This window comes from Filicampus tigris, chromosome 15, assembly GCF_054856515.1.
Source record: "Filicampus tigris isolate MCC_2025a chromosome 15, RoL_Ftig_1.0, whole genome shotgun sequence".
NCBI classification, from domain to species: Eukaryota; Metazoa; Chordata; class Actinopteri; order Syngnathiformes; family Syngnathidae; genus Filicampus; species Filicampus tigris.
In genome coordinates this window covers 11,483,992-11,511,904 of record NC_141231.1, presented here as the reverse complement: position 1 = coordinate 11,511,904, position 27,913 = coordinate 11,483,992, and the positions used below count along the sequence as shown (strand labels likewise).

At 41.3% G+C, this 27,913-nt stretch overlaps 1 protein-coding gene across 3 annotated transcripts; it reads left to right on the top strand.

The window, feature by feature from the left end:
- The first annotated feature begins 167 nt into the window (after nucleotides 1-167).
- On the top strand, nucleotides 168-27,682 carry lhfpl2a (LHFPL tetraspan subfamily member 2a). Of its 3 annotated transcripts, XM_086054175.1 has the most exons (5): nucleotides 168-429; nucleotides 13,160-13,226; nucleotides 19,718-19,915; nucleotides 24,469-25,847; nucleotides 27,212-27,682. In XM_086054175.1, the coding sequence occupies exons 4-5, from the start codon at nucleotides 25,367-25,369 to the stop codon at nucleotides 27,466-27,468; spliced, it is 738 nt and encodes a 245-aa protein (XP_085910301.1). In that variant the 5' UTR covers nucleotides 168-429; nucleotides 13,160-13,226; nucleotides 19,718-19,915; nucleotides 24,469-25,366; the 3' UTR covers nucleotides 27,469-27,682. The 3 variants fall into 3 exon arrangements, with proteins under 3 accessions (XP_085910301.1, XP_085910299.1, XP_085910300.1); XM_086054173.1 differs by lacking the exon at nucleotides 19,718-19,915; XM_086054174.1 differs by lacking the exons at nucleotides 13,160-13,226; nucleotides 19,718-19,915.
- The last annotated feature ends 231 nt before the right edge of the window (nucleotides 27,683-27,913 follow it).

The window sequence follows — 27,913 nt, the reverse complement described above, 5'->3', positions numbered from 1 at the left end:
GTCTTATTGTTATTGTTATTATTGCACTTTTATTATTATTATTTATAAGTGGTTTGTTCAACTCCCTTAATAACAATCACGGTGCGGTGTCCTGATTGGTTAGTTCCACAGCAGCTCGCTTTCGATTTGTTTTTTTCACCGGTAGCTGTTCTCTGATTGGTGACTGACTGCAAGCAGCGGTTCGCCGCTGCCAGGACTGGCCAACTTCGTGGAGGTTGGCGGTGGCCATTCATTCTTCTGCGGTCCGCCGGAGGACGTGGAACCAAGAAGAGCAGTAGGCAGCAGACTCGAAGGAAAGGGAGAGCTCACCCCATTCTCATCTCACGCCTAAAAAGAGGGGGAAACATCCAGCCACTTTGACAGCGGGAGTCGTCATCTATCGTGTGGGAGTTTAAAAAAAAAGCTTCCCTCATCATCTCTCAGTTCCACGTGAGTTTGGAGATATTTGAATATACTTCTCTACTAAAACTACATCCAAAAAACTTTCCTACATGTCCGCTCATTTTCCTCCTTTTCCACTTCCCAGTCGAGGTGGGACACTCGCCTAGTCGAAGGCGAGCTGACAGATACTTTTTTCGGCTTGAAGCTCCTCTGATGTGGCGTCCATTCATCTCGTAATTTTGGTTGTCTGCTTGAAATACATTTTTTGAAACGTTTGATAAGATTAAGTGACGAACAAGCCTCTTTTGGTGAACATAAATTGGACTGGATTTAACTTTGATTTAAGATGAATCTGACACTTGGTCAAAAAAATCCCATGACGTCAACAAATTGTGAAAATGTATACGTAAAGAAAAAGTTTCGACACTAAATCATGCATATATTCTCTCTCTCGCAATTTTTTGTTGAAACACATCTTTCGTAATTCATCAGATGTAAACTACTTTTTAAAGTTGATAGTCGATCGATACCAATCAGTGCGAGCTGAGCTGGCTTCATGAATGCTGAAATGTTTACACTGGTATTAGCTTGCTGGGTCGTACTGTACAAACAGATGAGTTTGGGGTTAATGAAATGCAAACAAAGAAGGGGAATTGCTTAAATAATTGATGGGCTTTGAAAAGGAAAGAATGGCTGCTTTCAATTTTCATCACAAAAAAAAATATTTGCTCCCTCAAAAAGACATCTACATATGATAAGAAGTAGCACTGCCTCACTGTTCTGAGGTTCAAACGTGTTCTCTGGCTTCCTCCCGCAATCCAAAAGCATTCATGTTAGTTTTATTCAAGATTCTAAATGGTCCATAACAGGTGTGTGAATGATTGTTTGTCAAAATGTGCCTTGTTGATTGGCTGGCGACCAGTCCAGGGTGTACTCCTCCTCTCGCTCAAAGTTAGCTGTGATAAGCTCTAAAGAGGATTAGTGTGATAGAAAATGGATGGATAGACAGTTTCTCGCCAAATATTGTATGTGCACAAAGAAGAATCAGTAATATTGTGAATGGTTAGTAATGGTCGATACAAGGATAGGTAAACGTAATGAATTAATCATTCCACACTCCTGTTTTGAGCCCAATTTCCCATTGAGAAAGTGTTGGGGAGGCCTCGACTGACGTTGTTGACTTGTTGTTGCCACTAGTAGTTGCAGATGAATTTTAGTTTAATTAACTTACTGACTGAGTAAGGGCTGAGTTAATTGATTAGTTGAGTGAGTTAGTTGAGCAAGTGCATCAATTAGTTGTTAGTTGAGTTAGTTATGTGAGTGACTTAGTTGAATAAGTTATTTGAATTACTTGAGCAAGTTGGTTGAGTGAGTGAGTGAGTGGAGTAAGTTATTTGTGAGTGAAGAAATCTGTTGTTAGATGGCCTAGGTAGCTATGTCAGATGAGTGCACAAGTAAATTATTAGTTAGTTGTGTTAGCTGTGTGAGTCAGTTGAGTGAATTAGTTAAATTACTTGAGTAAGTTGCAGATAAGTTATGTCATCTAACAAATTTGTTTACTCACACACACAACCAACTCAATCAACTCACTAACTCACTTAAATAGTGTGAGGTAGTCTGTTGAGTCCCAAGTAGAGTGGATTAGTTGTCAGTGATGTGTGAGTACATTAGTTGTTAGATTACTGAATTGGTTGAGTGTGTCTGAGTTACTTCATTGAATTTATTGATTGAATTAGTTGAGTTACTTAGGTTGTGTAGGTTAGTGAGTTAGCTAATTGAGTAAGTAAGTGAGTGAATGAGTTAGTTTGTTGAGTGAGCTAATTGTGTGAGTAAATTTGTTGTGTGAAATGACTGAGTTAGTTGACTGATTTACTTGACTGAACTAATTGAGTTAGCACAGTGAGTTAGTTTTTTGAGTGAATTAATTGTGTGAGTAACTTAGTTAGTGTGGAAAGTTAGTTGAGGATGTTAGTTGTGTTACTTGAGCGACTTGAATGAACTGGATGAGTTACTTGAGTAAGTTAGTTGAGTAGGTTAGCAATTTAGCTAAACAAGTTAGTAAAGTGAATAAGAGTTCATTTAGATAAGTGAGTTAATTGTGTGAGTGAGTAAATTAGTTGGGTTTGATGACTGTGTTGAGTAGGTTAGCGAGTTAGCTCGAGTAAGTTAATGAGCTAATTAGTCCAATTAGTGAGTTCGTAGAGTAAGTTAGTTGAGAGAGTGTGCTGAGTGAGTTTATTTTGCAGGTAAATTAGTTGTTAGATGACGTGTTATTAGATAGCTGACTGAATAAGTGCGTTACCTAGTTGAATAAATTTGTGGAGTAGGTTAGTTAGCTGAGTGAGAACGTTGAGTTGATTCAGTGATTTGGGTGAGCAGTATTTGGTCTCCATCCAGCTTCAAGACGCAACTAATCGACAATTTCACAAAATTAACAGAATTCCCAAAAATCAACAATTTGATTATGTTCCCCCATACATGCATTGAATGGAGCATAGCTGCAACTGAACATAGTTTTCACGTAAACAGAGTTGCGCTTTTCGCACAAAGCGACATTTCAAAGTGTCATTATCTCGGCTAATGCCTCCCCACCTGTGATTTGTCGTCTGGGGGGGGTGCGGGGCGGTGTTGGTGTTGGTGTCAGTGGACGGTGTCTAAGGTTGCTCTTCTTTTGTGACTGCAGGTGAAAGTGTTGTCAGCCGCGACAAAGCGCTTTGGTATCGGGTGTCGGGCAGTAAAGCGAAAAACAGGTCCACGCCTGGAAAATGTTAGTATGAAACAAGGGATGTCTTTACCATGTAGTAGGAAAATGTTGACCACTGCTCACTGATGTATGGCCACCTGCGAATTCCGCAGTTTAGGGGTGTGGAGTTTCGCGCCGGATACATCTTGGCTCTTTTGTAGGGTCTATTACGTGTGTGACAATGCTTGTGGTTTGTGCCGGTGCACGGCGTCCCTCATGGTTTCGAAGAAATCCAGGGTTCGTTTATCCCAGCCCTGTGGAACACCACTCTCCTTCTTTGAGGCCACAAAAAAGTGCTGTGCCGTCTTTCTTGGCAGGCATATGGTACAGTTGCATTGGGAAAGCTGCATTACGAAACGTTCAAAGCGCGGAAAAAGCTGACCATCCTGTCGTCACACGAGTAGTTGGACAGAAATTAGAGCGTACAGTATGGCAGAAAACGACAAACCCCCGCACGTGGGCCACATGGCGAGCCTTTCATGCTCTTCAGAAGTTGCCCACGCTTTGGTCTTCACTCATAAATCCTGAAATCCCTCTCAGAGGCATTAGGACCATTTTTGAGGATATACTGTAGAAACGACGTGAATAAACACACAAGCATACAATTTTAATCTGATTAAGAGTCTTTTCTCCTAGAAAAGAAAAAATGATGTATTCTCAATGTAACTTTATTCTTGGAAATGTACACCTTTTTCAAGATTACATGATATATATTTTTTGCAATAAGGACTTGTTTCCTATGACTTTTTGTCCTCAAAAATAATAAATTACTTTAAGATTTAAAAAAAATATCATAAATTATGAAGTTGTTCTTGTAAAATTACGCCTCTTTTCTTAATAAACATTAGATTTTAGTCTAATGAGATTCAGATTTTTTTTTCTCATCGCATTACTACTATGCTTGTAGGATTATACCTTTTTGTCTAAAAATACAGCATTTTGCTTGTAATATTGTGACTTTTTTTGTGTAATATGACTTTTTCCTTGCAATGTTTGTGTTTTTAATTGTAATATTGCAACTTTTTTCTTGAAACAAGATTTTTTTTTCTAGAAGGCTTAGTCTTTCTGAACGTTTATTTAACCACATTTTTATTGTTTTGTAATTGACCTTTTTCTCTGTAAAATGCTATTTTAATCTGTTCTCATAACATTGCAACGTTCTTGTAAAATTGTGAATGTTGAAAAAAAATCATTGCTTGCATAGACTTTTTTCACATATGACTTTTTTCTCAAACTCAGTGTTTCTTCGTGAATAATATGACTATGTACTTTAACATGTTTTTAATTGTAGAACTATGTCTTCTTAAGTACGATTAAAAGCTCGTCAGATTTCAATTGTATTTTTTAAGATTATACCTTTGTTTGGGGTCTAAAAGTACAGCCTTTTATAAAAGTAGAGCTCGTTATATTACGAACATTTTGTAGTAACATTAAGACTTTTTTTTTTTTCAATTAAAATGACATTTCAATTTTTGTAATGTTCGTTATCCTTTCTTTTCAGTGTGGCCTTAATATGCCTTTATATGAAACTGCTGTTTTTTGTTGCAGTCTGATGTTACTTTGGGCTCGTTTGCGTCATCCAGCCGCGTTTTCTCCGACTTTCTGAGATGTTCGATAAGCTTCCAAACGGCGTAAAAAAAAAAACAGGTCACATCCGTGTGAAATGTAACAAAGTGCAGCAGGCAGCCTTCAACGTTCCCACGTGGCTTCCTGTCCTACTTGTGCTGCCAAACAGCTCATTTTGGAGTTGACCAAGTGGCACAAACCTTTATTGCCACTGCCGTGCGGGGGAAAAATGACATTTATCATAACAATGTCTTTTTTTCTCCTAACATCACGACTTTATTCCTGTAACTTAACAATTTATCTTAGAGCTTACCACATTTTCTGAAAAATCCTTTTTTTTTCTTATAGCATTATGACATAGTATTACAGCTAAGATTGTTTCCCCACCCTATTTACAACACATCTTTTTTTGTTGTAAAATGACAACTTTCGTCTCATAACGTTTTACTTTCACAAGACCTTTTTGTTTTGAAAGGTTTTTTTACGTTACATTTAGAATTTATTTGTGAATTATTACTTAATTCTTAAGACTGACTTTTTGGTGAAAAAAGATTTTAGTCGACTTGACTTTTTGCGTAATTTTCGACCTTATTCATTTAACATTACAATTTTTTCTTTTAAGATTGCAACTTTTTTGTAAAAAAAACCCAACAAAAAGCTATTTTTTATTGTAAAATTGTAATTTTTTTCTGACTTTAATCAAATCTGACTTCAATAAAACTGCATTTTTTTTTCTTAAATATATATATTTTTTCATCTACTGAGAAAAAAAAAAACTTATGGTAACAATCTGTCTTTTTTTCTTTCATAACATTGCAAGGAGGCATCAGGCAGCCTTCAATGTTCCCACGTGGCTTCCTATCCTACTTGTGCTGCCAAACAGCTGATTTTAGAGTCGACAAACTGGCGTGAAACTTTATTGTCGGAGCAGTCATGCACTCTTGATTAGATTAGGCAGCTCTTTGTTTGGCATAGGAGGAGGAGGGGGGCACCTAAACCTCCTGCAGCCCCTGGAGCTTACAGGGTGGGGTCCTGGGCCAAAGCAAGGCACTCCTCCAAACAGAGGGAAAGAAAGGAGTGAATGACTTGTGGGGGAAGGGTGAAATGCCTTTTTGCAGCGAATTTTTGGGGGGGGGTGTTCATTATTTTCAGGGAGGGGGATGCTCGCAGACGGCTGCAGTTGGCCGGTCTGACGTCATCATAATCACCACCGTCGCCAAAATGTTGGAATAGTCTTGATCAAAGCGGCAACGTGTTCCCGTCGTATGCAGCTGTATGCTTATGTTTGATGGTTATGCGGCTCCAAGTCACGGAAAAGCCTTGCAGCTGTGTGTGCTACAAATAACACTTAAAAGCCAACTGTTTTGCTTTAAGGATTGTACAGTCGTGCCTTCAATTATGAATTTAGATTTTTCCGTAACCACGTTTGTATCTGAAATCATCTTTTCCCATTGAAATGAATGAAAATGCTATTAATCTGTTCTTTTTATTTTTTTGTAACTTCATGACTTCATTCTTTTTTTTCCTGAAAGTTTTTCTTTTAATTGTTTTTTTTTTTTATTTTGGGATATTTTTAAGATAGTACTTTCGGATGTTTTTTCTTGGGGAAAAAAAATCAGATTTAAATCTCACAATATTATGACCATTTCTTGCCCAAAATAAATTCAAACTATTGTTATAGGTAATTCTAAGCGTTTTATTTGAGAACTGCTAAGAACTTTGAATAGTTTAGACTAGGCCTTTCACTAATGATTCCTTCAATAATTGATTAATCTGACGATTATTTTGTCAATTAGTTGATACGTTTGATAAAATAAACATGTTTACATTTCTACTGCTTTATTAAAAAACAGGACATTATTTCAAATTGAGTGGGCACAAACTTAAATTGATTATGGGATTTCAGTTACTACTTTGGTCCGTAACGTGAGAGAATAGGCGAAAATGTTGATCGTTGTTTTTCAAAGTAAAATAAAAATAAATAAAATTATTTTATTTGGCTTCAACACACAACACACACGTACAACAAGGGTATGGGTTTATATTTGGTGGCGCAACCAAAGGTCAATGAAAGCAGGCTAGCTCATTCTCAATTATAGTATTGTCAATTCAAGCTAACGTGAACAAAATGATTGACCATTTTCAAACAGAATTCTTTGACTATATCATCTGTTTGGCCTTTTTATTATTGTGAAGGTAGTCAACATGACTGTGTAGACTGTGTGTGTAAAAGTTAATTTGGTGTAGTGTTCACATAGCGCAGGACTGGCTAATGGTCTGAGCAGCTGTGGTTTGATTTGTAGTGTGACGACTCTCCAGGTGACTCGCAGACTGACTTGGGATATTGTTACGTGACCCGTGAGACCTCACACACACACGCAGTCGCACAAAGCTAATGTATAATACCAATAAAGTGTTGGTCCAAGTGTTATTTTCTTAAATTGCCTTTTTCAGACACCAGTATCAAATTAAAATGAACCACTTACTTGACAAAAAAAGAATGAATTGGATGGGAATGCATCGAGAGGATTCCAGCTTTATCGTTTGTACCTAAAACGAGACGAAACACGAAATTGAAAACATTAAAAACATTTGTTTTCTCTGTCGAATATATGGCAAGTTAAAAGAAATAGTATCAGGTTTCTACCAGGGGGGAACAATTGATTCGTCCACTTCTTGTTTTACACAACATCAGCATATTTCCGAGCCACCAACCAGTATAGATGTTTAAAAAATACAGTTATGAGCTAAGATCGGTATTGTTTTATTTGCTGGTCAAGTTATTGCCTGAAAAATAAGACTTTAAAAAATGTAACAATGCCACTTTTTAACTCTATTCCCGTAATTTTATAACATTCTAAAAATGCGAAATTTATGAATTTGAGAAGACTTTTTCTGCTAAAAATAAGCAGTTTTTAATCACTATTTTCTCTGAACTTTCCAAATTTTGTATCAACATTTTGTGGATTTTTCTTTGAAGAAATCAGATTTACATCGCTTCATTATTTTTTTTTCTTAAAAAAAATTAAAAAATATTTCTAACTGAAAAACAGGAAAACCTTTTTCTCGTAGCATCACGACTACATTCTTATAAGATTCTGACTTTTTCTTACATTTTCTTCCCTTGTAATATTCTTTTTTTTGTCTTACTTTTTAACGTTTTGAGAATAGTAATTTTTGTTTTTAATGCGCCTTCTCCTGAACTGACTTTCTTCTGGCTTGTGTTTTTTTGGGGGGGAGGGCTAAATGATATCCTAGCACTGCTTATAAGGTTGTCTTAACATATACAAGTGAGTACAACTATTCTCCAGACACAAAAACAAGATCCAAGGGATGAAACATTGGAGATAAAAACAGAAAGCCTTTAGTTTGACAATTAACTGCAGCATTCCAGGGTCAGACATCTGTGATCCATCTCCTGGGGGCAGGCGTCTGGAGCTGCCCCCACCCCTTCTGAAAATACCCCCCCCCCCACCAACCCCCAGTCCGCCAGCAATGACTTCCCGCTACTTGCCTCAGAAATCATTCAATCTGACTCCTGCTTTTTTTTTTTTTTTTTTTTTTTTTTTTTTTAAAACATGTGCCTCTGACCTCCATGCATCCCTCAGCTCTTACTTTTTGAACCACAATCTACTGTATACAACTTCTGTTCTTGTCATCATTGGTTCATTAGCGCTAATCTACTTAACTCATTTTCACCAAACAAAGTTTAGAAGTGGGAATTAGGTCAAGGAAGGTGTCCAGTTAAGTGGTTGGATTGTGCATGAGGTCAGCTATTTTAGTTGGATTTTTTTTTGTTCGCTTTATATTTGTGATCCTTTTCTTGGATTCCTGTTCCATAATAAAGGTTTGCATTGTTTCCACAACACCCCTAAAAGGCAATACGGGCATCGCTAATGTTGTTAGTACTGTAAATACTCTGCCCGTATCAGGATGCTATGAAGAAACAAAGTTACAAGAAAGTATATTAAAGAGAAGGCTACTCCATTATTTAAGCCACAGTTTCGGATTTAGCAGCATTTGTTTAAACTTGTGAGATTTTTTTCAGTGTAAATAAAGTTGAGATACTACTCAATATAACTCCTCTTGTTTGGAAAATACGTCTCAGCATTGGTAAACTGACACGATCGTCAAAGGCTTCTAACATTTTTTTTTTACAATTATGATTGTTCCGTTTGTAATGATCGCATCAGTACAGTTCAGTTTAACGTTAACGCAATTTTACATTTAAAACAGTCCGAATAATGCATTTGACTTAAAGGAGTCTTGTACAGGACACTGTACAATCAAACAATAAAATTGAGGTAAACTAAACAACAAGCTGGAGGGAGCATGTGCATTTTTTTACAGACAGTTCCACTGACAACTGAAGATACCCGGCATCATCTAAAACATATTCACTGTTTTTTTTTAGGTATGTATGTATTTTTAGCCGTGGGTACTAGAGAACATGGAGAATGTGGTTAAAAAGTCAAAGTCCATCAAAATGACGATTGTTCTGACTTGGTGGAGGTCTAGACTTTCACCTGCAGTCTGAATGAAGCCACACCTGTTTTTGTATGAAAAGAAGCCCAAACAAAGTTCAATTAGTTCATTGTATTAGTCACCATTCTTTGGCTATGATCTAGTCCCTCTGTCATTCTTTATCGAGCATGTTTTTTTCTGAAGAATAACAATTATAAATCAGCTTTAGCAAATTGGCAGCCATCTGTTCCACGTCCGACTTCATCACTGTGCCATGATGTCATGTTTGTGTGCGAGTGTGCGGTCTGCACACGCAAACACGCACACACACACAGGCACAGAGCAGAGGAAATTGGCTAGTACTAGGACAATCATTGCATTAGCAGCCCAGTGTGTAATCAGCGTGAGCCCCAGGGAGCAGAAGTCATCTTTTTTAGAGGAGCTTTTTGCCTCTGCAGCTGTGTTCAGTTTTTTTGGAAGGGTTAATAAAGGGGATTAGCATGGAGGTTAGCGATGTGATGTCATGTCAATAAGAAAAAAAACCCATTCTTGTCATGGAGTTCATTTGCAGATCATGTCTTGACCGTTTCCTTAAATGCCCCACATTTGCTGTCTTGCCCATTTGTATTTTTATGTAAATGGTAAAAACGCGGTCACTTATATTTTCTACCTTCGGTAGACAAAGTGCTTCACACTTTTACCTTGATAGTTGTTCTTTTATGGTCTTCCTATATTGCAGATTTTCACCTATCGCCGGTGGGTCTGGAACGTATACAACAATTTAAATTGGGGTTATTTTTTTCATTCACGTCACTCATTTTTATACGGATAACGTTCCTATGCTGCAATTACGATTTTTAGGCACCGCTATTCATCACCATCAGTGTAACAGTGAAAACAAAGACAGGCAATATACTGTACTGTCAGCCGAGATGATGAAATCAAAACATGCAGTGGTTGATCAATAACATCTTCTTTGTAAAAATGAACAGTTAGCCTCCCAAACAAAACAACTTATTAGTGTTTCTCTCAACCTCACGGATGAGTGCGTGTCTAAATGTGATTGGATGAAGGTTTCGGGGGCGGGGCCTTTGCAACCGAGGACGATGAGGAGCCTTTTGGACCTTTCAAAGACCAGTTTGTCCCTCGAGGTTTTTCCCAATTGTTACCAAATCTGAACCCCATATGCAACTTTGCAGACAAATCGCTAACGACGTATCACAAAACGTTTGACTTTTTGGCTTTGATCATAGTGGCGGAATTTGATGACTGCAGTAAAAGAGGACACTGTAATAACAACCCACAAGGTCACACGTTGACCAAAAGTGTTGTTGAAGGTCCCACCTTAAAAGATTTCATAGCTAAGTTAGTACCGTGTAGTTCCCTCTTAATTTAAATCCCTCGGATACCCCCAAAGAGCATCTGAATAGAGTCTTTTGTTGCGGTGCTGGCTGCTGTGAGCATACCTACAGCCATCCCCCACACCCCCATAATGGCCTCCCCCAGCTGTGGAAGTGCTCAGCATCCAGCATTGTCCGTTTGCCAAGAGCTATTTGCGAGCTAAGCACGTCACTTGAAAAGGCTGCGAAGACGTGCGCTGATAATCCTGCCAAAACTCATCTTGTGAGTTTGAGACCTGAGAGACGCCGTGTTCCCCGGACTTCCGATGAACTGTCTGCAAAACCAATGGTCGTTTATTTACTTCCGACGTGAAAAGGACGCAAGAGTCGGGAGCTGATGCTCTGTGGATGATTGATGCTGAGGCTGAATGTCTGCTCTATTAGCCTCGTCACGCCTCGTGATCCCGCCGAAGCCAGTGTGGGAATTGCATATTATTCCAAGATTATTCCAGAGTTTTCTTTCGAAAAATGCAGCTTTTTGCTCCCCAAGAGTCTGCTAGAGCTTTATTTGATTACATTTCTTCGTTATCCAATCTGTGATAGCAGCCCTTGGTTTGTGTCTTTTTTCCAACAAATACAAATCCTGCGTTAATCATTTGGAGGCATGCCTGTTACACATAAGGTTTGCAAAAGGGTAGAAGTTTCCCGGTAAATTTCGGGAAAGTTTCTTGTAAATTTTCGTGGTGATGCAAGGTGGATTCTGGAATTCCAAACTGGAATATTTCCATGTTAGTTGGAATTTATGGAAAGCTATCATATTAATGCGTGGATGTAAACGTCTATGAAAAATAGATGCAAGGGCATTACATAATCTTAATTGCTCCAATTTTTTTTTTCCCCACTTCTCATTTACTAAAAAAAAAACTTGGGGCACTTGTAAGTCAAGGCACCACTATGCTTGCATGGAATCCAGTTGCTTTAGTTAGAATAATGCTAAAATAATATATTTTCACTTACTATATTTAAATTCCCTATTGAAATGCTTGTTCATTCCAATAAATTCCCATTCATTAACTCATTCACTGCACTTCCAAAGGCAAATTAATTCATCTTTTCACCGTCCAGTCATTCAATCCCAGAAATTTATTTATATTTTTTTCCAATTTTTTCGAACGTTAGGGTAAAAGAGGGTCTGAAAATGTCTGCCAGTGAATGAGTTAACAGAAAATTTCTAACTTAAAATTCCTGGAATTACGCGAGTAATTGTACTTCATATACTAGTTAAGACAATGTAATCCGCTTCATTTGACCAGTGATGATGGTTTTCCGCTCTGCTGGTGTATTGACATGGTGAACTGCGAGTGAACTGAGGTCTGGATCGTGTAAGAGGCAGGGAGAGCCATTAGTTAATTATCTCCAGCCTGATGTATGCGAGTCATTACTTTGAGAGGAGCAGAGTGGACTAAAGGAGGAAGACATTCCCAAGATGATGACCTAGTTTACCAGGCACCATTACCTGATGGAAAATCCTTGTATTGCTACTATGTGACAAATTTCACTTTTCAACAAAAACAATCTTTTATTACATCGTTTTAAATAAGTATCTCCATTAGCCCCGGAAGTATCCTTCAAACTTGTACTTCATCTCAGGGGCGGAGCCATGGGTGGGCCTGAGTGTGCACACGCCCACCCAGATTGGCAGGCTGCCCACGGAGTGAGATTCATGAATAAAATATCCAGACATACATGAATTGGCCGCCAGACCAAATCTGTCCTTGGAGAGCAAGACATTCGTAATCAACGTTTAATTGGCCAGTCACGACAATACCTGATACATTTTCATATCGGCACCATGTATGATGAAAATCTCGGATCATATTGTAGATTCTCTGTCTTCTTCTCCACAGTGTCCTGTGAAACGTACGCAGCGAAACTGCCATAGAAAACATTTTAAGGCTCTATTTTCTCTTTCTATCTCTATTTTCCATCAGAACTGTCCTTCACGATGCTTACGCTCCCTTTTCCGACCACACTTGGCCATTCATAGTCAACAACCTCGTTTAACAAGAACATCACAAGACCTGACGGATAACATTTCATATCATTGCTTTACACAATGAAAACTTTACCTATGCATTTTATGATGAGTTTTGCTCGTCCAATGGCTATATAACTGGCCGCCACCACTGCCCTTCAAACTTGTACTTCTTCGCCACCCTCGTTGGTTTTGAAGATGGTAGTGACAAAGGCAGATTAGCGTTACTTTGTTTTAGTCAACCGAGGTATAGAACAATTCACCGTGACGTCACACCTCAAGATGTTTATTACAGCCGGTGTCGAGGCTCACTCCCGAGCAGCTTACCTCACGTGGTAGCTACTTTTCGACGGACGCTTCACACATTCAAACTATGGTGGTAGAGAAGAAGACTAGCCAATCAGAAATACGCTCCTATGTGAATATGAAACTTCCCATACTTCCGTGCAAGAAGAAAAGAATTTGTTGAAGCCATTTGCCCTGTTTTCTCAATCACTCTACCATGGTCAAATGACATGGAAATGATGCAATGTAACATTTTAATACAATGATGTGATGACTTTGCAAGTCATCATTACAAGCTGAGTTGGGACTCTTTTATAACCATTCCCGCCTCGTTTCTGTCAACAGGCGACTAATCATCGTCGTCATCACTTGGATTTAGGAGTAGAGTCCATTCTGAGGTTCCACGTGTGAGGTTGGTGTCCCGCCTCTTTACAATATGCCTCCTTAACGTTGTCCAAACACTTTGGCCAAGGTTTCCATAGGAGGCGTTCAGACTATAAACAAACCAGGCTTCCTGCTTTTCTTGCTTTGATATTTTTAGCCCTCTTATGATCAGGACTACAAAGCTTTTGCCATTCCTGCCTTTGTTCTCTCCCAGTGTAAGGCACCGTCAATCATCTTGAAACCATCATAACTCGGCCGGATGCCGACTCATCCCCTTTCTACTTGACACAATACAGTTAAGTTATATATTTGGATAATGCAGGGAAAACCGTCATCTTCCACTGACTCTGGAAATTGGTCTGGCGGTATTTATCAGGTTGAAGAAGGAAGTTGGGGGTGTCAGGGGGAGGCCTGTTGGGGGGGGGTGTATATTTTTCCAATATGAAGGAAAAACAATAGCATGGCCGATAGGGAGCGGGGACCACCTGTGAAGGTCATTTTAAAAGTGGAAAGCCCCCTGCGATAACAAACAAGGTTATCATTTGTCATGTCCATATCCAAAATAGTTGGGGTTGATGTCAGCTGTCTGTTTCCTGTTATCTCCATCTTGTTTTTCAGCTTCTGTCATGGTCAAGTTCAACATTGATGCTGTTTTTCTCTAAATGTTACATGCATTTCTTCATTTGTTTTATCACACTTTGGGATAGTTCAATTTTATTTTATTTTTCATCTTTTTTTTTTTTTTCCTCACACCAGACACTGACGATTTGAAGTAGTATCGTTGCAATAACTGAGATGGCATAGCACCTGTTTGTTACCTGTTGCACCTGTTAGTTTCGGAGCCATAATTGAAGCTAGGTGGCATTGACCCGTGTACTGTGGGACCAGGGTGTGAAATTTAAGACCCAACGCACACTTCTCCCACCTTGTTGCACGGAGAGCAGTTGTCACTGTTTGAAAAAAAACACTGTGGCATCTGTCTGATAATACTAACCTCCGTTTCGCCCCACGTTTTTCTCATTGGCATTGTTCCGGCACTTTGGTTGCTCTCGGCTTTGAGTATGGGGTCAAGTTGGAAGTACCCCCGTCATCTTTTGCCCCCTGATGCTGTTAGGATAAAGCAGCTTGAGAATTCTGCGTCGGTGTTGTTTGTGGGAATCTCAGCAGGTCAGAGCCTCGGGGGAGATCGGGATTAAAGCGCGCTCATCCCGGCACAAAAGATGGTGGGAACAATGCTTCCCGATATCCGACAAAATACCTTCCACCCGAGCTCTGCAGTATTACCGATTTCCTGTGTCTGGCCTGGAAAACAGAAGTATGGGATTTGCAACGTTGGGCTTTACTCTTCCCCCGTCCGCGTTTATGGATCCTGGGGCTGTTTTGGGGGCTAAGGTGGGGCTGGAAATGGTTAAACATAATGGATGCAGTGTCAAATCTGAGGACCCCTGGGCTCTGGAGTGCTAACAGTGGGAAACAGAGTTTTACTTGAGGCCTCTCAGGACTCCCCAGCCCTTCAGCAAGCAGAGCAAAGAGGTGTGAAGAATGTAACCCCCAATTTAGCTCCGTTTCACTTAGCTTTCACTTTTAGCACCATTGTGCTCTTTTGCTATGCGTGAAATTCATCTTGAAGTCATGGCAAAACGTTGGCCGCCTGTGTGAAAGCAAATGCCAGGAAACCAGGACAGGGGTGTCTTTTTGTTTTCATGCGGTGGATTTGTCAAGAAAACTTCAAGTTAGCCCGATTTGGCTAACATTAATAGCATTTCCATCAGGCTGGAAGGCACTTTGTTGTTTTTCCCGCACATGTTATATATTTGTGGTAAAAAGACCCCTGGGAGAGGTTTTCGTTTTTTCAGCCAACACAATGCTCAATCCACCACAACCTTTCCATCAAATCAACACACCGGATCCCCTCCGGAGGAGTTGGTGCCCCCGCGGCCCACACAGGTGCACCGCCTGTTTACCACAACTCTTATTCTCTTCCACTCTTTCCCACGTTGCTTTCCTATGGACAGCACTGTTGGGATTTCCTTACCTTCAACACATCCGTGTGTGTATGCTGACGCGGCGCCCCCCCCCCCCCCACTCCCCAGCCCTCTTGAAGGCCCTAGAGTGCTAAGAGTCCCGCACCATGGCCTATTGCAACCTCAGCTATGTGCAAAGTATCCCCAGAAGGCGTAAAGGTAGAACAACTCCATATATTTTTTTTACTTTCTGTAAATTTCCAGATACTGTTATCCCACTGGAGACAATGAGGGAAATATTTTAGGTCCCCAGTTTGATCCTCCTAGCACAATCCTCATTACTATTCTCCACCCCTACGTAGTGTCCTAATACTTTTGCAGTGTTTGAGTGGTGTTCCTCAGGGAAAAGGCTGATTATTTTCTCTGAAGTTTAATCACTTCATGCCCTTGTATCACAAAAAATGAGGAAAAATGCAAATCTCCACTTTTTCCCCCCCCACATCCTGTTTGTGTCCCAACACGTTTATAGTGTGAGAGGCGTTCCTCAGGTTTATGAAGGTCCACTTATTTTCCCAATCATTGGATAAGTCCATGTCCTTGTCACATGAGCGAAGTGAAAAAGGGCATTTTTAAAATGTAACCACATTTAGCGTTGGTTCTTAATACTTCTGTCCATCATGGCATATATAAATGGAGTCCCTCTGGGAAACATTCTTTTGTTTTCTGTGAAATTCGACTGCTTATTTCTTTGTTGCGATTGTAACTGGAAATAGTGCCTTAACCTAGGGCGAGATGCCTTAGCGCTTTTTGTACTCCACACTAATTAAAAGCACAAAAGCATTTACGAGTTCACATATCAATTCATAGATTGAATTCAGCTGCACGGCATTTCGGTTAATTTCATGTCAGCATTGGCACACAATTGGTACAGAAATCGCATTTGCTAGTTTTCCCGAAAGTTTCGTCATTCCCTGTGTCCTTTTAGCACAATTTCTTGGCTCACTTCTTGTCAGTGGAATATGTCCCAAGGCTTTCATCCATATAATGTCTGCATTATTTATCCGCGTAAGTAAGTACAGATGGATATAAACAACACGCAGTTGTGGTTGCTGCTCTTTCCTGTGATTGTTTGCATATTTCACATCTGCCTCCACGTGCTAGTCGAGGGGTCTTTCATGGCGTCCAGATGGTCCTGACGGTGAGCTTCTCCGGTTGCAGACAACATCCATCCGTCTCCCCGTGGATCGTCTCTATCGGGTCTTTTTTTTTAAGGGCCGAGCCGGGCCGGAGATCTAAATTGCAACCGTCAGCTATTGGATACTTTGCCCCAGCACGTTTGTTTTGGCTCTTTTGAGCAGTCGCCTGGTAACCTGCATCTCGCAGCAGGCTTTTATGTGGCCGTGATGTGATTTTATTTTTTTTTTCCGCCACTGGAAAACTCTCGATGGGTTCCTTCCAGTGCCAAATGTTCCGTCTTCCATCTTTATCTTCCATCTTTTTCTTTTTTTCCACGTGTTTGCTCCTCGGCGGCCATCTCTTTCCACACAAGTCGACCTGACTGTAGTGATGTAACCTCCGTGCAAACAAGAACACTCAAAGACGCCTATTCCTCTGCCGAGGCCAAACAAATCGACATGGTCCCGCCAGATTTGTCCCTCAGCAAGAAACAGGGGCGTTTATCCAAAGCATACGGAAGTCGACCTCCAACTTGGAAAATATTTACAGTGTGACATTTGCTTGATTCTCCTTTTTTGTCTGTTTTACAGTCAACTGGGAGTGACAAATAAACCGCTTGAATCAAGCACACTAACGTCATATATGGACAACTCTATGAGTTAGTTAGTCTTGTTTTCGTTTCCTCAAAGTGATGTTAGTGTTGTGTGCATTCTTAGACATCATACCAGGATGTTCTTTGACCGACTTTGCACCCCTTTGCAAAGTTTGTTGGTCACCAATGCACCGGTGAAAACACGGCACATGATTTATCTTGTGACTTGGACCGAGGACAACACTTATCCTGATTAGCAAGTGGCTGCGGTTGTATTTGACCATCGACAAGAACACTGTCAAAATGAACGACATTAATAAGCTTTTCGAATTGAGGTTGTAAATTCCCTTTTTTACAAAGTAACCTTCAAGAGTCTCATTGCTGACAGATACTGATGATGTGTTGAGGGTGTTTATTACTCAAGTGTCCTCTTCATCCGCCTCATTCCAAGTTTTGTCAGTCAGATCTTCACGAGACCATCAATCACGTCCTGGCAAGCAAAGACCAAACGGGCAGCGTCGCCGATGTTTTAGGCCCGGTGACGCTGCTGTCTCGGCCCTTCCTCGCTTTGATGTGAGAGTTCTGGACTGTGTCTGAATTCCTGGAGAAAAACTCCCTAGTCTCTTTCGGCCTGTCAGATAGCCGTGTCTTGAAATGACAAACGCTCGCCAATGGGCTTGTTTCGCTGTTTGTCCGGGCGCCATGTTTTTACCTGGTACCGGTTATCCATTCACGGCAGCGCATCTGTAATTAGGCCTACCAGCGACACTTTTACTGCGGTGTCTTTTTTTTTTTTTTTATGGGATCGCCAAGTCCAAGGAATGTTTATCTGCTGCAAATACCTTGAGATTCACTGGTGGAACTTCCAAGGCCAAAATTTAGTGGAAAACCTTAAACATCCATCTTTTTATTTCGGAACCCTGCATCAAAGACGTATAGACTTCATGGTGACGCTAGCAACAGGGTTAAGGCTACGTGGATGCTGGACACTTTTATGGATATCAAACAACAACTTGTGTGAAATCCTCATCGAGATTAAACTGTGGACACCAACAGACAACCCCGAACTTATAATTAAAATCAATCCCCTATGTAGCGTAGCATGATGTCCACTTAGCAAAGTCTTCATTCACATATTCATAGTTTCATCTGAGGGGACAATCGGATCATTTAAATGCACGTTACGATTGACCGCAAGAGGTGGGAGTAAGCGCATGAGTTATTGCACAAGTCCTGTGCAAGTCCCACATAACCTTTAAGTTTACAAGTCGCAATTACTGTGGCAGTAGTGAAGTCGGGTCCGCACTAAATTTTGAGCGAGTCAAGTCATTACTTTGGTGAAGCAAGTCATAAATCAAGTAATTCAGTCATAACATATTTGCACATGAACCACTTTATACTCAGTATCTAGATTTTAGTTGGATGGGTGTACTGAGTCACACATTCACAATTGCATTTTTTAGTTTTTTTAATGTCCCCAATCATGTCTCATTTACTGTCTATTAATTCATTATCTTCACAGTTAAATACATAACAGACATGAAGCTCAGTTTCGGTTTCACCAGCGATTGCTAAGCTAAACTGTAATTGTAAATAAAGTTGAAATAGCTTACCGGTCTTTGCGGGTTTTATAATGACAGATGACGTTAGATGCCATGGTTGTTGTTTTTCAGTTCTAATGACATTACTTTGAAAATGCGCATATTCAAATGTGAATTGGCAAGACTTGTCAAGTAAAGTACAATTTGTTTTGGACAATTTTGTTTGAATTGTGGTGCACGACTTGTCGTCCGTTGAACCCTTTTTACACAATAGGACAGAAAGTTCAGAGTGACAGCCAATTGATATAGAATGCGAGAAACACAATAGATTCAAGCAAGAGGTCAAAACCGAGGACGAAAATGGCTCCTTTCTCCCCCCTCATTGCCGTCTTCCAAATGCCATCCAGGTTCTTCAGTGAAGGCTTAAGTGTGTTATTGATCCATTTGATTGTTTTTTTATTTTTGTCAGACTTTTTTCTGTCTGTAAAACTATACTTCTTCTCTATAAAATGTATCCCTTGTTAATATTTTTGGGTGTCTGGAGTCCAAACTCTGGAACGGATTCATTTTATTACTATAGTGGAAGTCTAAGTCAAGGAGGGTCTCGTAAATATTACGTCAAAATCAAGTCGAGTTAGCCGAGCAAGTCCCAAGTCCTAAAATTTGTGACTTGAATCTGACTACTCAAGTCAAGTCATGCGACCTGAGAACACCACCGCTGCTGACACGACAGCATTTTCACTCATTTTGTCCCATCTGTGACAAGGTTGTCTGTACGTGAAGCTAAACGTAGCTCATAGTGGAGGCCTGGTAGCGACAAAACAGGTGCTTTCGAGTCAGCGCTTTGTTTGGTCTCAGGTCCTCCTCATGGGCCTCCTTTCTCAGGCTTTCCATGCCAAGGCCCCCACCCCGCCCCATCCCGCCCCCTTTTCGACATGTGGAACTCATTTGTCCATCCTGTGTCAGTGAGCACAAAGGTCAGTCCAATGGCGGAGCTGCCAGCCTGACATGAAACGGTAAATCTGCCGCACGTCCGGACGGACTCCTTGACATCCTGGCAGCGCTCTTATCTGACCATGCCTGGAGGAGCTCTGCGATGCGGATGAGCTCATCGGCTTTGATTGTGAACAGTCCTCGTCGGGGCCCACATGACGGGATGTTGCTCTTGGCCCGTTGGAGAGGGGTGACGAAAAGCTCAGTGAGACAAAAGAGGGGAGATCCAGCTCTGCTTGTTGTTTTAACCCAGATTCGCTGCACAAGTGTGGCCACCATGTGGACCCTCTCACCAAGTGACCACCCCTCCCCTCCTACCCCTGGCAGAGGAGCCAATCAGAGGAGACGTGGGAGGGGTAAGGCTGGAAGGGTTCAGCGTGGCCGAGTCCCGCAGAGCCAGTGGAGTGTCTGCCCTCCCGAAGAAGTGGACCGCGAGCCTCCATGGAGACAGGTTGGACCATTGTTGTTGACTTTTTTTTTTTTGTGTGATTTTTTTTTTTTTCTTTTCTTTTTTTTTTTTCCGGACACGTGGTGCGGTGGAGCTGATGTAATACGCCCTCTCTAGTCTTGATCAAAACATGGCCACAGATGTGCTGAAGTGTTAGGAAAGATTGGCCTGGTTGCTCGTGGAAAAGCTGACTCTGCCGTCCAACTCTTATTACACCAGCAATATTTTCTCCACTGGTGACAAAGCCAGGAAGGATTCGGCGTCCAAAATCTGCACGCGACCTACTAAGCCCATTGTTGGGATTTCTAGCTTTCGTTAAGTTGCTTTTTTGGAGCAGGACCTTGTCATCCAAACTATGAAAATGCCATTTGCCATCCGAATTTTATGTTAACATGAATGTATACAATCCTTTGCATTAAAAATGTCAATTTTAACTACAGTCAACCCCCAAAATGTCGCGATTCATCGTTCACGGCTTCACGCCCTCGCTATATCGCAGTTTGTTTTTTGTTTTTTTTATGGCTTTTCCAATATACAGAAAAGTCCATATTTTAGACTTGCATGCCCTCAATATCATTTATCATATTGCGCCACAACATTCCAAGCAGCGCTGAGGTCTACTGGAAGAGATGCACTGTCATTAACGGCAAAAAGAGGCAGAAAATACTACTAATAATTGTAATGATAATGCATCAGATTAATAGTCGTTGTTCCCACAGAGCAGCGAGAATATTTGTTTGTAAGAATTGTTGAATGCTCTGTATGTGTTAATGTAAGAACTGTTTGAAGGTTTGTAACAACTGCAACCTCTGTGCTATTTTCCATTAGCCTGTGTATGGCATTCCACATTATATGTTAGCATTAAGCTAGCAACCGAATTCGATAGGTTGAACATTCTGGTGTTTAAATATGCAGTAATATGTTTAATTCTCTTTTTATGTGTCAGTTTTAAAGTACACGTCAAGTGGAAGTGACATAAACAGTTTGACGTAAGCACACTGCCTCTTACTGTTTTTGGATAGCTGTGAGAGTGAGAACAGGCAACAAGCAATACTAGTGTGTTTAAAGTCTACGGGAGGGGCAAAAATAGGATGTAGAGTTTTTTGCATGGTCTCTAGATTGTAGATTTTGTCCAGCAGATGGTGCTGCTTCGCCCCATGCAAAGCATGCAGCAAAATGTCGCAGATTTTTCAGTTTTCCGCCAGAGTGCCTCGCTACTGAGATGATACTCTAATTGCTATTGAAAAGTGTGTGTGCGACTGTCTTTCATGTCTTGATCTCCAAATTGTTAATCATAGCAATGCAGCCGCAAAACTTCAATAAAGACATTTACACCACAACAACAGAGTCAAAACCACAATAGTGGTCCAGGGCGTATCTTTTCCTAATATTTCAGTAGAAAGGCAGTACCATAATGTGCGGGATTTTTACCGCTTTATTATTCCTGTAGGTCATGTTGTCTAGTCTAAAAGGAAACAGTGGAGTTCCTGTCTTGTTTAGCGTGCAAAGAAGAGATAAGAGGGGGGAAAAAAAAAAAAAAACACATCCTGAGGCTCCCCATTAAGCTGCTGACCCGGGGTCAGCCTGCGCCTGATAGCGTAACGGCTGCTCGGGTGTCACGTGACTGCTGATAAGCTTCCCCGACGTACAACAGCCTCATTGTGGACACTTGAAATGAATACAAAGATCCAGTTCAAGAAGTCTGTGAAAAGTCTGCCTTTACAAAGATAAAGATGCTTCAGCTTCCTCAAATAGACGCTGCCCCTGAAATGGATGCCGTGCCCCAATTAGTCGCTGGGTGCGTCATCCACTTAAAGGGCGTATTATGTTTTTTTCCACACAATTTAAAGTATTTCCCCGGGGTCTGAATACCATGGCTGTGGTATGCTTTCATCAAAATACCCCAAGGATAAAAAAAAGAATAATAGCACACTTTAGCACACTTCTTGCTGATATCAGCCTGTTTGAGAGGGTGTCCCTATCTTATATAATTGAGGGAATGCATATATGCTGCTGGGCCAATTTCACGGAAGGATTTCCACCAAACTTTATAATTTTGCTTTTGAAAGTCGGCTAGCTTAATGTAAAATGTCATAGACAGTCCAAGTGAAATTAGCATAGATTTTGTGGTAATTACAACCATTCAAAACTTCTTCTACTTAAATACACATGGTGCGGCAACACATTACAAACAGTTCTTCATGGAAGGCACGCAACTTTAAATGACGACTTGTCAGTCAACTTGTAAAGGCACATTTAAAATGGCGTGAACTAGAACCATGAACATAGTAGGGGTTCACTCTTTGTCCTCTTTAAGACAAATGCCCTTCTACCTTTTCCCATCAATGAAAAATAAATGGGTAGTAACTAGGCACTAGTAAGTGATTTCACCACACGTTGCTAGTTTGTCCTAGATGGCTTCTTTCACACCTCTCTCAAATGAGAAGTCCTCTCTGTCCAAAATTTGGACGTAATCAAATGAACGGTTGACTCTGGCCCAGCAATGTTTTGCTCAGCGTTTGTGTAGGATTGCTTGGTCCCGCCAATGTAGAGGTGACTGCACACGTCACTGCACTGCACTGCATGCACAAAGTTTGCGTCTTGGGTTTTTGTCCTTGAGGTGGACCAGCTTTCGTCTGAGGGCGTGGCCGGGTTCGAAACGTGCCGATGCGAGGTTGTGTAGTAATATTCTTTTCTCTGCCAAATCGGCCACGTAAGTGACAGGGACTAAAAACGGATGAAAGTGAACAGGCAGTAACACTGGTTAGTGCTTATGATGCAAGCCGCCATGTGGCAGCCGCTGAGGTTTCCACCATGACTCCGTTGTGTGGTCTTTGACGTGTCTTTGATCCTCATCGTCCCTGTTGAGTTACGCCTCTGCTTTTTCCAGCACGGCGTTTAAAAGTGATGACCTCAGTACTCAATTCCGCAACCGACCAGACACCTTTGAGAGTTAGCAGCATCGCCAGAGCGCCTTTGATGAGACTTTTGTCTGACACCCAAGACAAATGCGTTCAAGGCTTCTTTTTTTTTTTTCTCTTCTTATTTTTTGTGAGGGTCAAACATTTGTTGGCCAGTCACCAGAAGGCTAATTCCTCTCTGACAGGGAAACTGTCACAAAACACGTGACGCAGCGGCGATAATTGGGCACAGCTGCACGGATGAGGCGCTAGGTCGAGGCAGGACACTTAACCTTTGAACCCTAGGCAACGGTTGCACGTTGGCCAAGCATCGCCTACATGCTGCTCTCCGTTTGTCTGCAGCCCAGCCAGAATGCTGGTCGAGGACACGTCTGGTCCTTGGTCTGGAAATTAAATAATTATAACTAAGGGTTCATTTTAAACAATGTGGTAAAAAAACACAATCAAGTTGACCCGAAATGCTGGTCAACAAAAAGAAGTCGGATCCTTTGAAGAGTTGGGGTACAAAGTAAAGACAGAGGGGAAAAAAAAAAAAAAGCTGAGTCAAAATGGTGGTCCAGGACAGTTTCTTTCCAAGAAACAATTAAAGTATGTTTACAAGACAATTACGTAGTAAAAATGCAGGAAAAATCCAAATGCTGGTCCACTACAGCACGTCTGATCCTTTGAAGACTTGGGTTACGTTTATATGACACCACGCGTGTAAAGACAAAAGAAAAAAAAAAAAGCTGAATCAAAATGGTAGTCCAGGACAGCACTTGAAGTGCGTTTACAAGACAATTATCAAGTAAAAATGCAGGAAAAATCCAAATCTCAGCCAAAACGGAGCAAGTCTGTTCCTAGGTTACGTTTACATGACAACAGTTGAGTGAAATCGAAGGGAAAAAAAAGGTGCTCCCGAACAGGTCGACTAACCCTTTGACAATTTAGGGTATGAGACAACAATCTTGTGTAAATGGAAAAAAAATTCAACCAAAATGGTGGTCCGTGCAAAATCCTTTCCAGTGAACATTTAGGTTACCTTTACTTGACAACAACTACAACAACCAGGTCAAATTGGTGATAAAAAGAATTAGAAAATGAATGAAATTGAGCAAAGATGGTGATCCAGAACATGTCTGATGCTTTGCAAAATTTGGATGCGTTTACACGGCATGCAACAATATACATATTACATTTTTGAGCAGAAAAGGTTGCCCCGATTAGGTCAAACCCTGCAAAAATGTTGTCCACGTTTACATGACAACAACCTCGTAGAAAACTAAGAAAGCCTGTCAGCGATTCTCTTATCGCGGGGGTTTTTTAATTTTTTTATTTTAACCGCGTTAGCACTGCCACTAACAGGAAACGCTTCCCTGATCTGCGGACGCATCGCTGTCCTGTCGCCATGGCGAGTATTTGTTTGTTTGAATCTCGGTGGCAGTTTTACGGCGGCGATGGGCCAGCTGGAGGGTGGAATGGAGTCGTAACCCAAAAACCCCTTTCACGCTGCCTGTGAAATCCAACTTTTTTTTTTCTTTTTTCCCCCCCTTCTGGGTTCTCCCTCTAAATGACACCAACACGGAAGGGTAATGAAGTAGGTCAGTTGCTGTGTCATAAAAACTGATTCACCTCTATTTGTTTTATTATTGGCAGGTGTGTCTGACGCCAGCTGACTACCAGGGGAAGGCCGCCTTCAAACGATGTAGAGGCGGAAACCGGTGCCAAACTGCCAGGAGGGGACCAGCGAGTCAAACTGCGGTCAGAAGATAAGCGGAAACGCGGAGCACTGTAAGGACTATAAAAAGGGCTGGAAGGACTGGAAAAGGACCAGAAGGACTAAAACAGGAGCAGAAAGGATTAAAAGAAGTTTAAAAAAAAAAGGACTCAAAAGGAACAAAGTGGCTAAAACATGGACCAGAAGGATTAAAAGGACTACAGAGTACCTGTGGGATTGAAACAAGGAAGCAAAGGATTGAAAAAAGAAGAGTCTAAATGAAGGACTGAATGACATGACTGCACGGACAAAAAGGACTGAAAGAATGACTGAAAGAAGGAATTAAAGGGCTTAAAGGAGAGGTAAATCTCAGACTAAACCCAAAGACATAAAGAAGGACTAAAACAAGGACTTGAAGGGCTAAGGGAAGAACTGAAAAAAGGATTTGACTGGCTAAAAGAAGAACTGAAATCAGGACTAAACTCAAACATGCACTGAAAGGATTTCACACAACCTGAATGACTTAAGGAAGGACTAACACAGGAACGTAAAAACGAGGACTAAGAGAACTGAAAGAAGAACTTTAAAAAGCCCCGAAGCAGGACGGACTGAAGGACTTGAGGGGGGCTTAATACAAGCGCTTGGAGAAAGCTTGAAACAAGGCACCACAAGTGCCTGTTGGTGTGACTTAGAAGTACTGAAAGGCACGGACTAAAACAACAACAAAAAAAAGGAAGAACTGTAGGAGTTAAAGAAGAGCTGAAACAAGGACTTGAAGAACCGAACGAAAGCCTGAAGGACTTTGAGAAGGCGCGTCATTTCCCCGAGGCGTCGACCATGTGCCACGTGATCGTGACGTGTCGCTCCATGCTGTGGACGCTGCTGAGCATCGTGGCCGCCTTCGGCGAGCTCATCGCCTTCATGAGCAGCGACTGGCTGGTGGGCTTCCCGCGCACGCCCGACCACCACCACCACGGCTCCTCCTCCTCCTCCTCCTCGTCGTCCTCCTCGTCCTCCTCGTCCTCGTCGTCCTCGTCGTCCTCGTCGGCGGCCGGCGAGGCCTACCGCCCCACGCTGGGCATCTACGGCCGCTGCGTGAAGCTGCCGCACCTCCAGCGCGGCGGCGTCCTGTGCGGGCCGTACGCCGTCCACTTCGGGGAGATCGCCAGCGGGTTCTGGCAGGCCACGTCCATCTTCCTGGCGGCCGGCATCCTGCTGCTGTGCGCCGTGGCCTTCATCTCCGTCTTCACCATGTGCTTCCAGAGCATCATGAAGAAAAGCATCTTCAACGTCTGCGGGCTACTGCAAGGCATCGCAGGTGAGGCGCGCGTTTAGCACGTTGCGCGTAGGTGAAACGCCGCAATATAGAGACCCTATTTTAAATAAATATACTCTATATATTTATTTTTTTTAGGCCTGTTCCCACTCTCACATTCAAGAAATGGGAGACAGTCGTTCATTCTATAATAAATAATATATAAAGTAATTCTCCTGTTTTAATGTTATTATTTCTTGCTAGTTTAGTTCAAACGAATTCACCAATCGCGTCTGCGTTCGTCTCCGTTAATTGTTTTATATGCTTGTGTGCGCATGCGCGCCTGTGGGCTTTTTGCGTGCTTGTGACACTGGTCGTGTGTGTGCGTGCGCGCGTGTATGTGCCTATTATAAAGCCATACCTTCAATCCATCAGCGTGGCCGGCCTGCACGTCAGATGTAGAGCAACAACATGTGGAAAGAATTTATGACCTACTTTTCATTTCCTTCTGCCACACCACGCCTTCCACACAAAGAGAAACAAAGCCATAGAAACACACACAATGACACGTTTTATACAGGAGGTATAAAAAGTGTACACACCCCTTTAAAAAAACAAACAAAAAAAAAACAATGTAAACAAGAGAAATTATTTCAAAACCTGTACAATTCAATTGAGAAAATGAACGATATAACTGAGGAAATTTGGTGTACAAGTGTGCACACCCTCTTATATGTGGGAAATTTGTATATGGGTGTGTTCAGAATGAACCAATCACAATTCAAAGTCAAGTTAAATGAGAGCATTCACCGCAATTTAAAGTGCCTCTGATTAACCCCAAATCAAGTTCAGCTGTTCTAGTAGGCCAACCTCTGAGCTCAAAAAGCCTTACAGTTTATGAACCGGGTCGGCCCGCGAATAGCGCAAACCCGTGTATAATTGACACCCAAAAAAAATTATAATGATGACCTAAATAAAATTGTGATAAACCACTGATAAACCACTGTACTCTATTTTTTAAACATTATGACTATTCTTGAAAAAGAAAGTGAATATTGTCTTGAAAAAAAGGACCTAATTCATGGAATAAAAAAAAAAGACCTGATTCATGAATAAATGTGACTTTACTCTTGGAAAAATACAATTTTGCTCTTGGAAAAAATACTACTGTTGTGAAAAGAAATGACTGTTCTCGGAGAATATACGACTTTATTCTTGAAAAATGCCAACTTCTTGGAAAAAAATCTGAAATTATTCTTAAAGCCTGATTTTTATTTTGGGGAAAAATATCATTTTATTCCTGCAAAAGAATGACTTGATTCTCCAAAACATAGAACATAAAGATACACTCCACAATTGCTCTTTTTCTTTTTCTGGAGCACGCCCCCCTCATTAACATATGATTTCCCCCCTGCCGCCTTCCCCAGGCCTGTTCCTGATCCTGGGCCTGATGCTGTACCCGGCCGGCTGGGGCTCGGACAAGGCCCGCCTGTACTGCGGCGCCGAGGCGGCGCCGTACCGGGCCGGCCTGTGCTCCATGGGCTGGGCCTTCTACACGGCCGCCGGCGGCACGGCGCTCACCTTCCTGTGCGCCGTCTTCTCGGCGCAGGCCGAGATCGCCACGTCCAGCGACAAGGTGCAGGAGGAGATTGAGGAGGGCAAGAGCCTCATCTGCCTCCTCTGAGCGCCGCCCACGCCAAAGACTCCGCCGCGCTGTAAATACGTGTACATACGCTCGCATCTTGTCACACATTTCATTCAGGGGTTACGCCACTCCAACTAATAAAAAAAATCCACTCGGTGTGGAAAAATCAACAATATAATATCCACTGGCTGTCTCTTTTTCTAGCTAGACTGTGTGTGTCAAAGTATGTATGCGTGTCCAAGTGTGTTTGTGTCTCCTATTTTTATTTTTGTGTCTCAAGCTTATAATAGTTAACAAAATAATTAAGGAAAATTGTGTTTTTTATGAAATAAAATAAAAACCAAAATGTTTGATTTGAGGATTGTAGTTTACTTTATTTGATAATACTTAGTAACATTTTTTTTAATCTTGCACTTAACAAATAAACCATATATTAAAAAACTAAAATTAATAACTAAAATGGATCATTTCCAAAAAAAAAAAC